General features: G+C 47.5%; 1 protein-coding gene across 3 annotated transcripts in view; it reads right to left on the bottom strand.

Moving 5' to 3' along the window:
* LOC141087507 (uncharacterized) overlaps positions 1-15,822 on the bottom strand; it is an 86,790-nt gene that overhangs the window by 28,692 nt on the left and 42,276 nt on the right. For all 3 annotated transcript variants that reach the window (XM_073573050.1, XM_073573051.1, XM_073573052.1), the window contains 2 exons: positions 289-457; positions 20-163 (listed from right to left, as the gene is read on the bottom strand). In XM_073573050.1, coding sequence (XP_073429151.1) covers positions 20-163; positions 289-457 — 313 coding nt within the window. The remainder of the gene's footprint in view (positions 1-19; positions 164-288; positions 458-15,822) is intronic.

The following is a 15,822-nucleotide window of genomic DNA, read 5'->3' as shown; positions in this document are numbered from 1 at the left end:
ATCTTAGAATTTGTTATACCTGCTCATGCTCCAACTTGGCACTGAGTTTCTCACTGTGTTGCCTGAGGATCTGCACTTCATCCTGCAATGCCCTGGCTGTATAATGCATCCTTTCTGTTGTGTTGCGATAAATTTCATCCCATTTTTGGTTCAGTTTCATCAACTGTGAATTAGAATAGAATTATAATAATTATTGAACAGTTCTTGGCCCAAATCTGAAACACAAAAAATGTATGTTCTTTCAAAATTATAAATTCATAAACGAATCATAAAAGTAATACAAATTACCTCTACATTGAGCTTACGAAGCTCAGTGTTCTTGTTCAGAAGCTGCAACTTTTCCTCGTCAGAGGCTGTCACTGACATACTTTCTGTAATCACAGTCGTTTGTCTCTCAGAATCCAGTCTCTCTCCAGTAACAGGGGCATGATGAACCAAGTATGGCACAGAGCCCTGACTGTGAACACAACAGTAAACACAATTGTTTTGTTACTTGCTTGCAGAAACACATGTATAATGGAAAAGAATAGATATGAGCGAACGTCTCTGCACACTTTGAGAATTGGTACAAATATTCAGAAGTTTGTTGGCTTATGTATTGGAATAATTTGTGATTTGTTTTGAAAAAATTGCCTAAAATGCCCAGTGCCATGTAAGAGGTAGTATAAGTAAGAGAAGAAGGATCACATGACATCAGGCTTGGCCTAGCAGGCTTTCTCATAATACCTTGCAGTTACCCAACCCTATAGCACAGTAAATCACGAGGGACTATAGATCAGATGTGACTGTCGACTCCTAGCTATAGATGAGTGGATCTGACAGAATTCAAATTCACCAATTCGCAATGGAGTTGTTTTCCATTAATTGAATGTTCCATATTGTGCCCTAGTGTCTTTCCATACCGCAGCAAATTGTCTCTTCAGAGGGGAAGAGGACTAGAACTCTAGTGCCACTTATTGGAAGTAGCCATTCCAAAAGTCAGCATAGACCCTCTAACGAGCCTTGTCACATGACTTCCGATAAAAGCCAATAGAATCCGCCCTTTTCTCACTATGGAAACAACAAAAACCCTCACTGTTGCATTGATCCACTCTCGCCTGGATTACTGCAACGCTCTATTAATTGGCCTCCCCGTCACTCGACTATCCCCTCTCCAGTCCATACTCAATGCAGCAGCCAGGATCGTCCATCTGGGTAATCGGTACTCGGACGCGTCCGCTCTTCGCCAGTCCTTACATTGGCTGCCCATTCATTATAGGATCCAATTCAAAGTACTTGTTCTCACCCACAAAGCTCTCCACAGTGCACCCCCTTACATCTCTTCTCTCATTTCTGTCTATCGGCCTAGCCGATCGCTGCGCTCTGCAAACGACTTTCGACTAACCTCTGCACTAATCCGTACCTCCCACTCCCGACTCCAAGACTTCTCCCGTGCTGCTCCTATCCTCTGGAATGCTCTACCCCAAGAAATCAGGACTATCCACAATTTGCATAGTTTTAGGCGCTCCCTCAAAACACACCTGTTCAGAGCGGCCTATCACATTCACTAATCAAAGTCATTCTCTGTGTAAGTGTGCGTGCGTAGCCCATTCACTATCTCCATCCATCCTTCACTCCTGCAAGATGGCTGGACCTTCATTGTAAATACACCATTGTAAATACACACCTGTACTCTGTATCTCCTTCACCTCATTGTAGATTGTACGCTCTCACGAGCAGGGTCGTCTTATTTCGTCTTATTTTGCTTTAATTATTGTATTGTTAGCGTTGTTACTTATGACTTGTGTTTTGAAACTGTTAAACTGTAAAGCGCTGCGGAATATGTTGGCGCTATATAAATAAAGATTATTATTATTATTATTAAAAGAAAAACCTCAGTTTGCAGACACTGTGTTTCAGGGTACTGCCTCTCATCAGTGCAAAGTGTGAGATCTGGTTTGGCTGGGTGAGAGACATTTGATAAATGTAAGATCTAAATAACAATAAATGTAAGATCTAAAAAACACACTTATACTCACTTCACTGTCTCTTCTTTCCCTGGTCACAAGCCGCATCTCACAGCCTGTTCACTCTAGGCAAGAACATCCGGTTGTAACTACGTCTCACAGGTCACAGCTCGTCACACGTCTTGATGTCACAGATACGTGATGTGTAGTGACGTCTGAGGCCTGGTTGAAGCCATAAACCCCAGTTTGGAGTAAAAAATGCCGGTTACGAAGGCAGAAAGAAAAGGCCCTGAGCACCGAAGGGTGGGCGTTGATGCCCTGTACTCTTTTTTCTATTTTAGGATCATCAACCTGTTCACTCTAGGCCAGGACTTCCTGCCGCAACCAGGCCTCAGAGGTCTCTGCCCGTCGTATGTCCATGATGTCACACAGTTGACATTGTCTTGGAGCCTGCTTCAAACAGGTGGATACAGACAAAAATTATGTCAAAGTCACAACTCTGTTGTCCGGTGTCCCAGGACGAGGGGCTCCTTCCCTGTCCCTAATGCTAGGGGCACCCTAGCTCGCCCTGTTCCCCAGATTACTTCTGACGGGGCAGACACAAGGGCCACGCACCCTTAGCCCCTGAATCTGCCCTCAATTTGTACCCTTCCACCACCCAGGAAAGTGGGGAGTAGTATTGTACCGTAATACACCAACCAGGCTAACAAGGTAATATGAACAGGGACAAAGGACAATACTAATCATATAAATACACTCACACAGAAAACAAAGGAATACATCGGGGAGTGGAGGATGGGGTAAAACCAAAGAAGGGGAAGAAGGGAAATTAGTACACACCCAAAACCTAGCAACAACCTCAGATAAATCCACCAAATGCTTTATCAAATAATAACCACTAACTAACAACCTCCAGCCATGCAGCAAAAGCTAACTCTGACAATGAGTGCTTGCCAGGGCCAAGATTACATAGGAGATGGAAGTGGCTAAACAGTGAACAGCTGAGAGCCTTAATGCAGAAAAGCTTCCAGGAGCTCTCAACTCAGCACTGCTAAAAGAAACCTGCACCGTTTAATAAGAAGGTGAAGTGCTTCTAACCAGTGCAGGAGTAGAAGAAGTCAGACGCTGCGGTCTTCTGGTTGCGCTCTCTTGCAGTAAACTCGTGACTAGAGTTGAGCGAAACGGGTCGAAAAAATTCAAAAGTCGCCGACTTTTGGCAAAGTCGGGTTTCATGAAACGAAACCCGACCCTAGGATGAGGTCGGCCACGAGGTCGGCGACTTACGCGCCAAAGTCGCGTTTCAAAAGTTTGTTTTGTGCTCTTTTTCAGCCAATCAGGATCCACGGACACTGTGGGCAACGTGATGACATAGGCACGGGTCACCACCATCTTTCAGAAGGGCATGCAAGTGATTGGCTTGCTTTGGTGGGCGTCACAGGGGGTATAAAAGGGCGTGCACGCCGACCGCCATCTTACTTCTGCCGATCTTAGTATAGGGAGAGGTTGCTGCTGATTCTGTAGGGAGAGCGTTAGGCAGGGAAGAAGACAAAAAAACTGCTTCTGCTGCTAGCGATTTGGCCTGCACAACACACAAGTCACTGTGTGTGCAGTGCAAGGGGAGGCTATATTGTGGTGTATCAGTGGTGTTGGTTGTTGGGCTGCCTTCTAAGGCTTCCTGACACGCTGGCATTGCTGTTTACCCACTGCTCCGCAAACTGCTTTTTTAAAAGCAATCCAATCTCCCTTATCCTCTCGTCACTTTGGTCACAGGCAGCTGTGCCATCGAGCGTGTCACATAGCGCTCAGATATCAGTGGGCCGCACACAATCCACAAGTGTCCACTGTCCACAAGTGTACGCAGAGATTCAAAATCTCCATTATCCTCTCGTCACTTTGGTCACAGGCAGCTGTGCCATCGAGCGTGTCACATAGCGCTCAGATATCAGTGGGCCGCACACAATCCACAAGTGTCCAGTGTCCAAAAGTGTACGCAGAGATTCAAAATCTCCATTATCCTCTCGTCACTTTGGTCACAGGCAGCTGTGCCATCGAGCGTGTCACATAGCGCTCAGATATCAGTGGGCCGCACACAATCCACAAGTGTCCACTGTCCACAAGTGTACGCAGAGATTCAAAATCTCCATTATCCTCTCGTCACTTTGGTCACAGGCAGCTGTGCCATCGAGCGTGTCACATAGCGCTCAGATATCAGTGGGCCGCACACAATCCACAAGTGTCCAGTGTCCAAAAGTGTACGCAGAGATTCAAAATCTCCATTATCCTCTCGTCACTTTGGTCACAGGCAGCTGTGCCATCGAGCGTGTCACATAGCGCTCAGATATCAGTGGGCCGCACACAATCCACAAGTGTCCAGTGTCCAAAAGTGTACGCAGAGATTCAAAATCTCCATTATCCTCTCGTCACTTTGGTCACAGGCAGCTGTGCCATCGAGCGTGTCACATAGCGCTCAGATATCAGTGGGCCGCACACAATCCACAAGTGTCCAGTGTCCAAAAGTGTACGCAGAGATTCAAAATCTCCATTATCCTCTCGTCACTTTGGTCACAGGCAGCTGTGCCATCGAGCGTGTCACATAGCGCTCAGATATCAGTGGGCCGCACACAATCCACAAGTGTCCACTGTCCACAAGTGTACGCAGAGATTCAAAATCTCCATTATCCTCTCGTCACTTTGGTCACAGGCAGCTGTGCCATCGAGCGTGTCACATAGCGCTCAGATATCAGTGGGCCGCACACAATCCACAAGTGTCCAGTGTCCAAAAGTGTACGCAGAGATTCAAAATCTCCATTATCCTCTCGTCACTTTGGTCACAGGCAGCTGTGCCATCGAGCTTGTCACATAGCGCTCAGATATCAGTGGGCCGCACACAATCCACAAGTGTCCAGTGTCCAAAAGTGTACGCAGAGATTCAAAATCTCCATTATCCTCTCATCACTTTGGTCACAGGCAGCTGTGCCATCGAGCGTGTCACATAGCGCTCAGATATCAGTGGGCCGCACACAATCCACAAGTGTCCACTGTCCACAAGTGTACGCAGAGATTCAAAATCTCCATTATCCTCTCGTCACTTTGGTCACAGGCAGCTGTGCCATCGAGCGTGTCACATAGCACTCAGATATCAGTGGGCCGCACACAATCCACAAGTGTCCAGTGTCCAAAAGTGTACGCAGAGATTCAAAATCTCCATTATCCTCTCGTCACTTTGGTCACAGGCAGCTGTGCCATCGAGCGTGTCACATAGCGCTCAGATATCAGTGGGCCGCACACAATCCACAAGTGTCCAGTGTCCAAAAGTGTACGCAGAGATTCAAAATCTCCATTATCCTCTCGTCACTTTGGTCACAGGCAGCTGTGCCATCGAGCGTGTCACATAGCGCTCAGATATCAGTGGGCCGCACACAATCCACAAGTGTCCAGTGTCCAAAAGTGTACGCAGAGATTCAAAATCTCCATTATCCTCTCGTCACTTTGGTCACAGGCAGCTGTGCCATCGAGCGTGTCACATAGCGCTCAGATATCAGTGGGCCGCACACAATCCACAAGTGTCCACTGTCCACAAGTGTACGCAGAGATTCAAAATCTCCATTATCCTCTCGTCACTTTGGTCACAGGCAGCTGTGCCATCGAGCGTGTCACATAGCGCTCAGATATCAGTGGGCCGCACACAATCCACAAGTGTCCACTGTCCACAAGTGTACGCAGAGATTCAAAATCTCCATTATCCTCTCGTCACTTTGGTCACAGGCAGCTGTGCCATCGAGCGTGTCACATAGCGCTCAGATATCAGTGGGCCGCACACAATCCACAAGTGTCCAGTGTCCAAAAGTGTACGCAGAGATTCAAAATCTCCATTATCCTCTCGTCACTTTGGTCACAGGCAGCTGTGCCATCGAGCTTGTCACATAGCGCTCAGATATCAGTGGGCCGCACACAATCCACAAGTGTCCAGTGTCCAAAAGTGTACGCAGAGATTCAAAATCTCCATTATCCTCTCATCACTTTGGTCACAGGCAGCTGTGCCATCGAGCGTGTCACATAGCGCTCAGATATCAGTGGGCCGCACACAATCCACAAGTGTCCACTGTCCACAAGTGTACGCAGAGATTCAAAATCTCCATTATCCTCTCGTCACTTTGGTCACAGGCAGCTGTGCCATCGAGCGTGTCACATAGCACTCAGATATCAGTGGGCCGCACACAATCCACAAGTGTCCAGTGTCCAAAAGTGTACGCAGAGATTCAAAATCTCCATTATCCTCTCGTCACTTTCGTCACAGGCAGCTGTGCCATCGAGCGTGTCACATAGCGCTCAGATATCAGTGGGCCGCACACAATCCACAAGTGTCCAGTGTCCAAAAGTGTACGCAGAGATTCAAAATCTCCATTATCCTCTCGTCACTTTGGTCACAGGCAGCTGTGCCATCGAGCGTGTCACATAGCGCTCAGATATCAGTGGGCCGCACACAATCCACAAGTGTCCAGTGTCCAAAAGTGTACGCAGAGATTCAAAATCTCCATTATCCTCTCGTCACTTTGGTCACAGGCAGCTGTGCCATCGAGCGTGTCACATAGCGCTCAGATATCAGTGGGCCGCACACAATCCACAAGTGTCCACTGTCCAAAAGTGTACGCAGAGATTCAAAATCTCCATTATCCTCTCGTCACTTTGGTCACAGGCAGCTGTGCCATCGAGCGTGTCACATAGCGCTCAGATATCAGTGGGCCGCACACAATCCACAAGTGTCCACTGTCCACAAGTGTACGCAGAGATTCAAAATCTCCATTATCCTCTCGTCACTTTGGTCACAGGCAGCTGTGCCATCGAGCGTGTCACATAGCGCTCAGATATCAGTGGGCCGCACACAATCCACAAGTGTCCACTGTCCACAAGTGTATGCAGAGATTCAAAATCTCCATTATCCTCTCGTCACTTTGGTCACAGGCAGCTGTGCCATCGAGCGTGTCACATAGCGCTCAGATATCAGTGGGCCGCACACAATCCACAAGTGTCCAGTGTCCAAAAGTGTACGCAGAGATTCAAAATCTCCATTATCCTCTCGTCACTTTGGTCACAGGCAGCTGTGCCATCGAGCGTGTCACATAGCGCTCAGATATCAGTGGGCCGCACACAATCCACAAGTGTCCACTGTCCAAAAGTGTACGCAGAGATTCAAAATCTCCATTATCCTCTCGTCACTTTGGTCACAGGCAGCTGTGCCATCGAGCGTGTCACATAGCGCTCAGATATCAGTGGGCCGCACACAATCCACAAGTGTCCACTGTCCACAAGTGTGTGCAGAAATTCTAAAACTCCCCTGTCCTATAGACACCTTGTACCTTGTTTTACATTACTATATAGTTTGTTGGATTTTGTCTACATTTCTACCAAAAATGAGGAAGGCTGGTGGAAGAGGCCGTGGAATTGGGCGGGGGTTGGCAGCTGGTAATGATGGTGTTGGTGGTGGATCTGATGGTAGTGGCAAGAGCAAAATAGGACCAAATGCAGGAGGTGCTGACCCTGCGTCATCGTCTGTCTACATAAGGCCTCGAACGCTTAGTTTTCTAGGAGTTGGCAAACCGCTTTTAAAGGCAGAGCATCAGGAAAAAGTTTTGTCTTACATTGCTGACTCAGCCTCCAGCTCTATCGCCTCCTCTTCTTCAGTTGTAAAAAGTAAAAGCACTGAGTCGTCATTGGAGGCTCATATTCATGAACCACACCTTTCCTTGTGTCCTTCACCCCAACCAAGATTGAAGGATGATGCAGGCCATACTACTGATTACTCCATGGAGCTGTTTTCACATACCATGCCTGGATTATCAAGTCAAATGGTGAATTACCCAGGCCAAGATGAATCTGACATGGAGTGCACTGATGCACAGCCGCTGATGGATGATTCTGCTGGTACATTCACTCAGAGCACTACATTGTCCTCGCAGTGTACAGAGCCAGATTTTGACCCTGATGAGACTCAGGTGCCCCTTCCCGCACACTATACCACCATACACGGTGACACAGAGAAAGGTGCACATGACATAGAAGAGGAGGTGATGGATGACCCAGTTGTTGACCCAGATTGGCATCCATTGGGGGAAGAGGGTGCTGCTTCCAATAGCTCAGATGAGGAGCATCCACAGCAGACATCGACATCGCAACAGCTGTTATCTGGCAGGCCCGGAGCACTCCAAAGACAGGTTCCAAACATCAAAAGAGTTGCTGGACAGCTTGTCCAGAGGGTCAAAAGATCACAGCGTGCTAGGCCGCAAAATGTCTGCCAAAGTAGGAAGAGTGCAGTGTGGCAGTTTTTTGAACAAAATCCTCATGATCAGGCCAAGGTTATCTGTAAGAAGTGCGCAAAGACCTTTAGCCGAGGGAAAAATCTGAAAAATTTGAGTACCAGTTGCATGCTTAGACATTTAACCAGCATGCACTTGCAAGCGTGGACACAACACCAAACCTCAAGTGCCACATGTGCAACTGATCACAACGAAGGTAGTCAGCAACGCTACATTGTTTCCCCCACTGTAAGCACACCGGTTAGCACAGCAGCAAATGTTGAGGTGTCGTTGCAAGGCCACAGCAGTCAGGGAATCCCACTGTTATATCAACGAAAGACTGATTCTAGGCCATCAGAAAGAACACCAACTCCACCACCATCATCAACCCTCTCTCAGTCCGCCCTGTCCACCGCTACTTCCACCATATGCAGCTCTCAAGTCCAGCTCACCCTCCCAGACACTATGAGTAGGTCAAGAAAGTACTCAGTCTCTCATCCGCGTACACTGGGTTTGAACGCCCACATTGCCAAACTAATCTCGTTTGAGATGATGCCCTTTCGGTTGGTGGAAAGCACAGCTTTCCGCGAACTCATGGCCTATGCAGTACCACGCTATGACCTACCCAGTCGCCACTTCTTCTCTCGCAAAGCCATCCCAGCCCTCCACCATCATGTGAAAGACCGCATTGTCCATGCACTCAAGCAGTCAGTGAGCGGAAAGGTGCACCTCACAACTGATGCATGGTCCAGTCGGCATGGCCAGGGCCGTTACGTGTCCATCACTGCGCACTGGGTTAATGTGGTGGATGCAGGGTCCACAGGGGACAGCGGTGGTGGGACAGTGCTGCCTAGCCCACGGTATAGGAAACAGTTGGCTGTAGGCGTTCGACCCTCCTCCTCCTCCTCCTCCTCCAGAAGCGACAGCTCGTCCACAGAGCGCAGTGGTACGAGCACTCCATCTGCAGCTGCCACTGTTGCACACGATGTGTCCCCCTATCGAGCAGCTAGTGGAAAGCGTCAGCAGGCTGTGTTGCAGATGATGTGTTTGGGCGACAGACACACCGCCGAGGTGCTGGCCGAGTACTTGAAGCGACAAACTGAGTCATGGCTGGGCAGTGTACATCTTGAGGCAGGCAAGGTAGTTAGTGATAACGGCCGTAATTTTGTGGCAGCCATAGCCCTTTCAAAACTCAGCCACATACCTTGCTTGGCTCACACCTTGAACCTGGTGGTGCAGTGCTTCCTCAAAAATTATCCGGAGTTAACAGCCCTGCTCCAGAAGGTGCGAAGACTGTGCGCGCACATCCGCCGGTCGCCTGTACACTCCGTTCGTATGCAGAAGCTGCAGCGATTGCTCCACCTTCCCAACCACCGCCTCATTATCGACATTGCAACAAGGTGGAACTCCACCCTGCACATGGTGGAGCGGCTGTGCGAGCAGAGGCTGGCCATAATGCATTTGTGGGAGGATACACGGCCAGGCACTTTGAGAGCAGACATGGAGTTGACAGGCGTGCAGTGGTCGAAGCTGAAAGACCTTTGTAAAGTCCTTCAGTGTTTTGAGGAATGCACACGGCTGGTAAGCGCAGACGACGCCATCCTAAGCATGAGCATCCCACTTATGCGTCTGCTCATGCAAACTTTGACGCACCTTAAGGAGCAGGCGTCTGCAGCCAATGTTGATGAGGAGGAAGAGGAGGAGGGAATCCTTGATGACATTCAGCCATTGTCTGCTCAGGGACCTCTCCTGGACGAGGTGGAGGAAGAAGAGGAGGAGGAGGAGGAGGATGATGGGGATGATTACTTAGGGGAGGAGGATGCATCTCGTGGGGCAAGTGAAAATGTTGGTGTGGCAAGGTCTGGTACAGGGTTTGTGCGTGACTGGAGGGATGTGGATTTGCCAGAAAGTGCTCCTCCACCCAGCACTCGCAGTGCATCATTGACACCGGGAACATTGGCCCACATGTCAGATTATGCCTTGCGGATCCTAAAAAGGGACCCCCGCATTGCCAAAATGATGAACGATGACGACTACTGGTTGGCCAGCATCCTGGATCCACGCTATAAAGGCAAATTACAAAACATCATGCCACAGGAGAACCTTGACCTAATATTGGCTAATAAACAAGCAACTCTGGTAAATCGGTTGCTTGAGGCATTCCCAGCACACAGCAGCGGTGATGGTTCTCACACGAGCCGAACGGGCCGGGGGCAGCTTGGCAGAGGTGTTCGTGGTGCACACAGCAGAAGTGGCGTTGGAGACAGGGGTTTCATGACAATGTTGTGGACTGATTTTTCAAATACCGCTCACACAACTGGTAATACTGCATCGATGGAAAGTGACAGGAGACAGCAGTTGTCAACTATGGTTACAAACTACTTTTCCTCCCATATCGATGTTCTCCCACACAGGTCATTCCCCTTTGACTATTGGGCCGCTAAACTGGACACCTGGCCTGAATTGGCCCAATATGCCTTACAGGAGCTCGCTTGCCCAGCTGCAAGTGTGCTATCGGAAAGAGTCTTCAGTGCAGCTGGATCAATCCTGACAGAAAAAAGGACCCGTCTGTCAACCCAAAATGTGGATGATCTAACCTTCATTAAAATGAACCACGCATGGGTTTCCAAGGATTTTGTCCCACCTTCCCCTGATGACACATAGGGTGACAGAAAAATGGCTTGCTTTGGTCCACCTCTTCCTGGTACTTCACCTATTTCGCCTTTTGCATCAGTTGAATGTCCAACATCAACATATGCCACTTTCTAAAACTCCCTAACTGTGCTGCCTCCCCCCCCATGGCCGGGGTCACCACCTAGCGCACGACACCGTGCGAGTGCCGTTGCCCTGGACAGGTGGGTAGGCCGACTCTTGGGCGCGGGCACTGGCACAGGGTCCCTCATAGTGCAATCAAGTGTCTCTGACGGTGGTGGTGCACACCCGCCGTCAGACACACCGCTGTACTATGAGGGGCCCAGTGCCAGTACCGACGCCCACGAGTGGGCCCCCCTTGCTTGGCCAGGGCCCCAGCATTTGCAATCTTTACCTCTCCCTGCTCCTCCGCTGTGTAATCTGGGCCGTCAAATCCATACTGTGCCTGACACCGTCTGAGCCTGCCTCCTGATGTATAGACATATATTTTGAATGTGTACGCTATCCATACATGTTATCCGGGGATACGTTACCCCTTCTAAACTTTGTGCAATGACGTGCAATCCATACTGGGCCTAACACCGTCTGAGCCTGCCTCATGCTGTATAGACATATATTTTGAAAGTGTACGCTATCCATACATGTTATCCGGGGATACGGTACCCCTTCTAACCTTTGTGCAATGACGTGCAATCCATACTGGGCCTAACACCGTCTGAGCCTGCCTCATGCTGTATAGACATATATTTTGAATGTGTACGCTATCCATACATGTTATCCAGGGATACGGTACCCTTTCTAACCTTTGTGCAATGACGTGCAATCCATACTGGGCCTAACACCGTCTGAGCCTGCCTCATGCTGTATAGACATATATTTTGAATGTGTACGCTATCCATACATGTTATCCGGGGATACGGTACCCCTTCTAACCTTTGTGCAATGACGTGCAATCCATACTGGGCCTAACACCGTCTGAGCCTGCCTCATGCTGTATAGACATATATTTTGAATGTGTACGCTATCCATACATGTTATCCAGGGATACGGTACCCTTTCTAACCTTTGTGCAATGACGTGCAATCCATACTGGGCCTAACACCGTCTGAGCCTGCCTCATGCTGTATAGACATATATTTTGAATGTGTACGCTATCCATACATGTTATCCGGGGATACGGTACCCCTTCTAACCTTTGTGCAATGACGTGCAATCCATACTGGGCCTAACACCGTCTGAGCCTGCCTCATGCTGTATAGACATATATTTTGAATGTGTATGATATCCATACATGTTATCCGGGGATACGGTACCCCTTCTAACCTTTGTGCAATGACGTGCAATCCATACTGGGCCTAACACCGTCTGAGCCTGCCTCATGCTGTATAGACATATATTTTGAATGTGTACGCTATCCATACATGTTATCCGGGGATACGGTACCCCTTCTAACCTTTGTGCAATGACTTGCAATCCATACTGGGCCTAACACCGTCTGAGCCTGCCTCATGCTGTATAGACATATATTTTGAATGTGTACGCTATCCATACATGTTATCCAGGGATACGGTACCCTTTCTAACCTTTGTGCAATGACGTGCAATCCATACTGGGCCTAACACCGTCTGAGCCTGCCTCATGCTGTATAGACATATATTTTGAATGTGTACGCTATCCATACATGTTATTCGGGGATACGGTACCCCTTCTAACCTTTGTGCAATGACGTGCAATCCATACTGGGCCTAACACCGTCTGAGCCTGCCTCATGCTGTATAGACATATATTTTGAATGTGTACGCTATCCATACATGTTATCCGGGGATACGGTACCCCTTCTAACCTTTGTGCAATGACGTGCAATCCATACTGGGCCTAACACCGTCTGAGCCTGCCTCATGCTGTATAGACATATATTTTGAATGTGTACGCTATCCATACATGTTATCCGGGGATACGGTACCCCTTCTAACCTTTGTGCAATGACGTGCAATCCATACTGGGCCTAACACCGTCTGAGCCTGCCTCATGCTGTATAGACATATATTTTGAATGTGTACGCTATCCATACATGTTATCCAGGGATACGGTACCCTTTCTAACCTTTGTGCAATGACGTGCAATCCATACTGGGCCTAACACCGTCTGAGCCTGCCTCATGCTGTATAGACATATATTTTGAATGTGTACGCTATCCATACATGTTATCCGGGGATACGGTACCCTTTCTAACCTTTGTGCAATGACGTGCAATCCATACTGGGCCTAACACCGTCTGAGCCTGCCTCATGCTGTATAGACATACATTTTGAATGTGTACGCTGTCCATACATGTTATCCGGGGATACGGTACCCCTTCTAACCTTTGTGCAATGACGTGCAATCCATACTGGGCCTAACACCGTCTGAGCCTGCCTCATGCTGTATAGACATATATTTTGAATGTGTACGCTATCCATACATGTTATCCGGGGATACGGTACCCCTTCTAACCTTTGTGCAATGACGTGCAATCCATACTGGGCCTAACACCGTCTGAGCCTGCCTCATGCTGTATAGACATATATTTTGAATGTGTACGCTATCCATACATGTTATCCAGGGATACGGTACCCTTTCTAACCTTTGTGCAATGACGTGCAATCCATACTGGGCCTAACACCGTCTGAGCCTGCCTCATGCTGTATAGACATATATTTTGAATGTGTACGCTATCCATACATGTTATCCAGGGATACGGTACCCTTTCTAACCTTTGTGCAATGACGTGCAATCCATACTGGGCCTAACACCGTCTGAGCCTGCCTCATGCTGTATAGACATATATTTTGAATGTGTACGCTATCCATACATGTTATCCGGGGATACGGTACCCCTTCTAACCTTTGTGCAATGACTTGCAATCCATACTGGGCCTAACACCGTCTGAGCCTGCCTCATGCTGTATAGACATATATTTTGAATGTGTACGCTATCCATACATGTTATCCGGGGATACGGTACCCCTTCTAACCTTTGTGCAATGACGTGCAATCCATACTGGGCCTAACACCGTCTGAGCCTGCCTCATGCTGTATAGACATATATTTTGAATGTGTACGCTATCCATACATGTTATCCAGGGATACGGTACCCTTTCTAACCTTTGTGCAATCACGTGCAATCCATACTGGGCGTGAGAACGGCTGGCGAGCTGTTAAGCAAGCTACAGCACCTGTCCAGACAAGTACAGGGATTCCCTAGCGAGGAGACTTATTTGATTGTTTTCTATGTTGGGACAGCAATTTTTGGGGAGCACTATACTCTGGAGAATGATAGATGGGGCCCACCATACACTGGAACATTCCAAAGGTGGACATCAGACACTGGAGCAGCATTTACAGGGCCCATTATACACTAGAGCATTAGAAATGGGGCCCATTATGTTTGGAGCATTATTTGGGCCCATAAGACAGTGGAGCTTCATCCATGGGGACCAACATATACTGTAGCATTATGTGGAGCTCATCATATACTGTTTCAAACATTATATGGGACCAATGATTTTGTATGGAGAAATAGATGGGCCTCGTCATGAGATGTAAAAAGTGAGGTATTTTTCATTGTACTATACCGCTATTTCTCTGCCGTATCGGAGCATGATGAGTTGTGGTATGTGTTAAAGGGGCGCTCTTTCGCCCAGGGCACATGAAAACCTGCAGCCAGCCCTCCCCCCCCACAAATTTAGCCAAATAACCACCATTTTTCAGTGCGTAACTTGTATTATGAAGTTAATTAAGGTTGACAAGCTTAAGTAAGAAGAATTGATGCTTTTGGCATTCAAATGGGCACTGTAGGTGTGTTTCCTGTCCTCCTCTCACTGCCGACTTTTATTCCCCATTGACTTACATTGGGTTTCGTGTTTCGGGACGACCCCGACTTTTCCCTATAATCGGACGATCTTGCTCGACCCGACTTTTGGAAAAGTCGGGTTTCACGAAACGAAACGCGACCCTAAAAAAGCAAAAGTCGCTCAACTCTACTCGTGACAGTCAGACAGCAATATGTATCATATAAGTGTTGCTTCAATTTAATCAAACATCAAACAAAATGCATATATACACACAATAAAAATTTTATTGAAATACACAACTACACAATTAAAATGTAATTTAATAGTTAATGTAAGCAAGGGGATGCCCATGAATGGCACAAAATAATGAATATAAGATTGCAGAATATTACCAAGGCGTTATGATAACAGTATATATACATAATTATTAATTACAATGCAATTCTGCAAGTTAGATATGTAGGGATGCGATAAATGTAATGTACCAAAAAAGAAGCAATAGTGAAAAAATCAAATAAACATTATAGTCAGGCATACCCAAAGAATAATAATAGACTGTGTCACCATATCGGCATTCACCTTAGACTCTAATGCACGTTTCAACCCTACTTCATCTGGGGGTCGGCACAAAAATGCAATATGATCCAGCCTAAGAATGTGGGAACCTATAACACATGTAGCAGCAGTGTACAGTGGACACCTGCTATTTCTCAAGTAGCAGCAGACTTAGGCCACTATTATCCTTTGTCTCCAATATTTGTATTATAGTGGAAGCATAGGACATTCTGGATTGGATGGCTTGATGATGTTGTTACCTCTGACAGTGACACCAGAATTTTGAGCAAGTTTTCAGCCCATTCTTCCTCCACTGCTTTAAGAGTTTATTTCAGTAGTAACATTTCAGTGAGTCAGGCGTCTTTTTCTCTCATAAGAGACAACACTCTATGGTGGGATAAGGAAAATATTTCTTAATATAGTTTTCACGTTGATGAGTTGGATTAAATCAATTAGCATTCATACTGGCATGAGGTAAAGGATCAGGTGGAGATGGACTTAATGAAATGCAAAGCTGTTTTGGTGGTGGTAGAAGTAGCACTTG

This window comes from Dendrobates tinctorius, unplaced genomic scaffold (genome assembly GCF_039654945.1).
Source record: "Dendrobates tinctorius isolate UK_male_01 unplaced genomic scaffold, ASM3965494v1 ptg000034l, whole genome shotgun sequence".
Lineage (NCBI taxonomy): Eukaryota > Metazoa > Chordata > Amphibia > Anura > Dendrobatidae > Dendrobates > Dendrobates tinctorius.
Note: the sequence above shows the minus strand (reverse complement) of the source record. Positions and strands in the feature narration are given on the sequence as shown.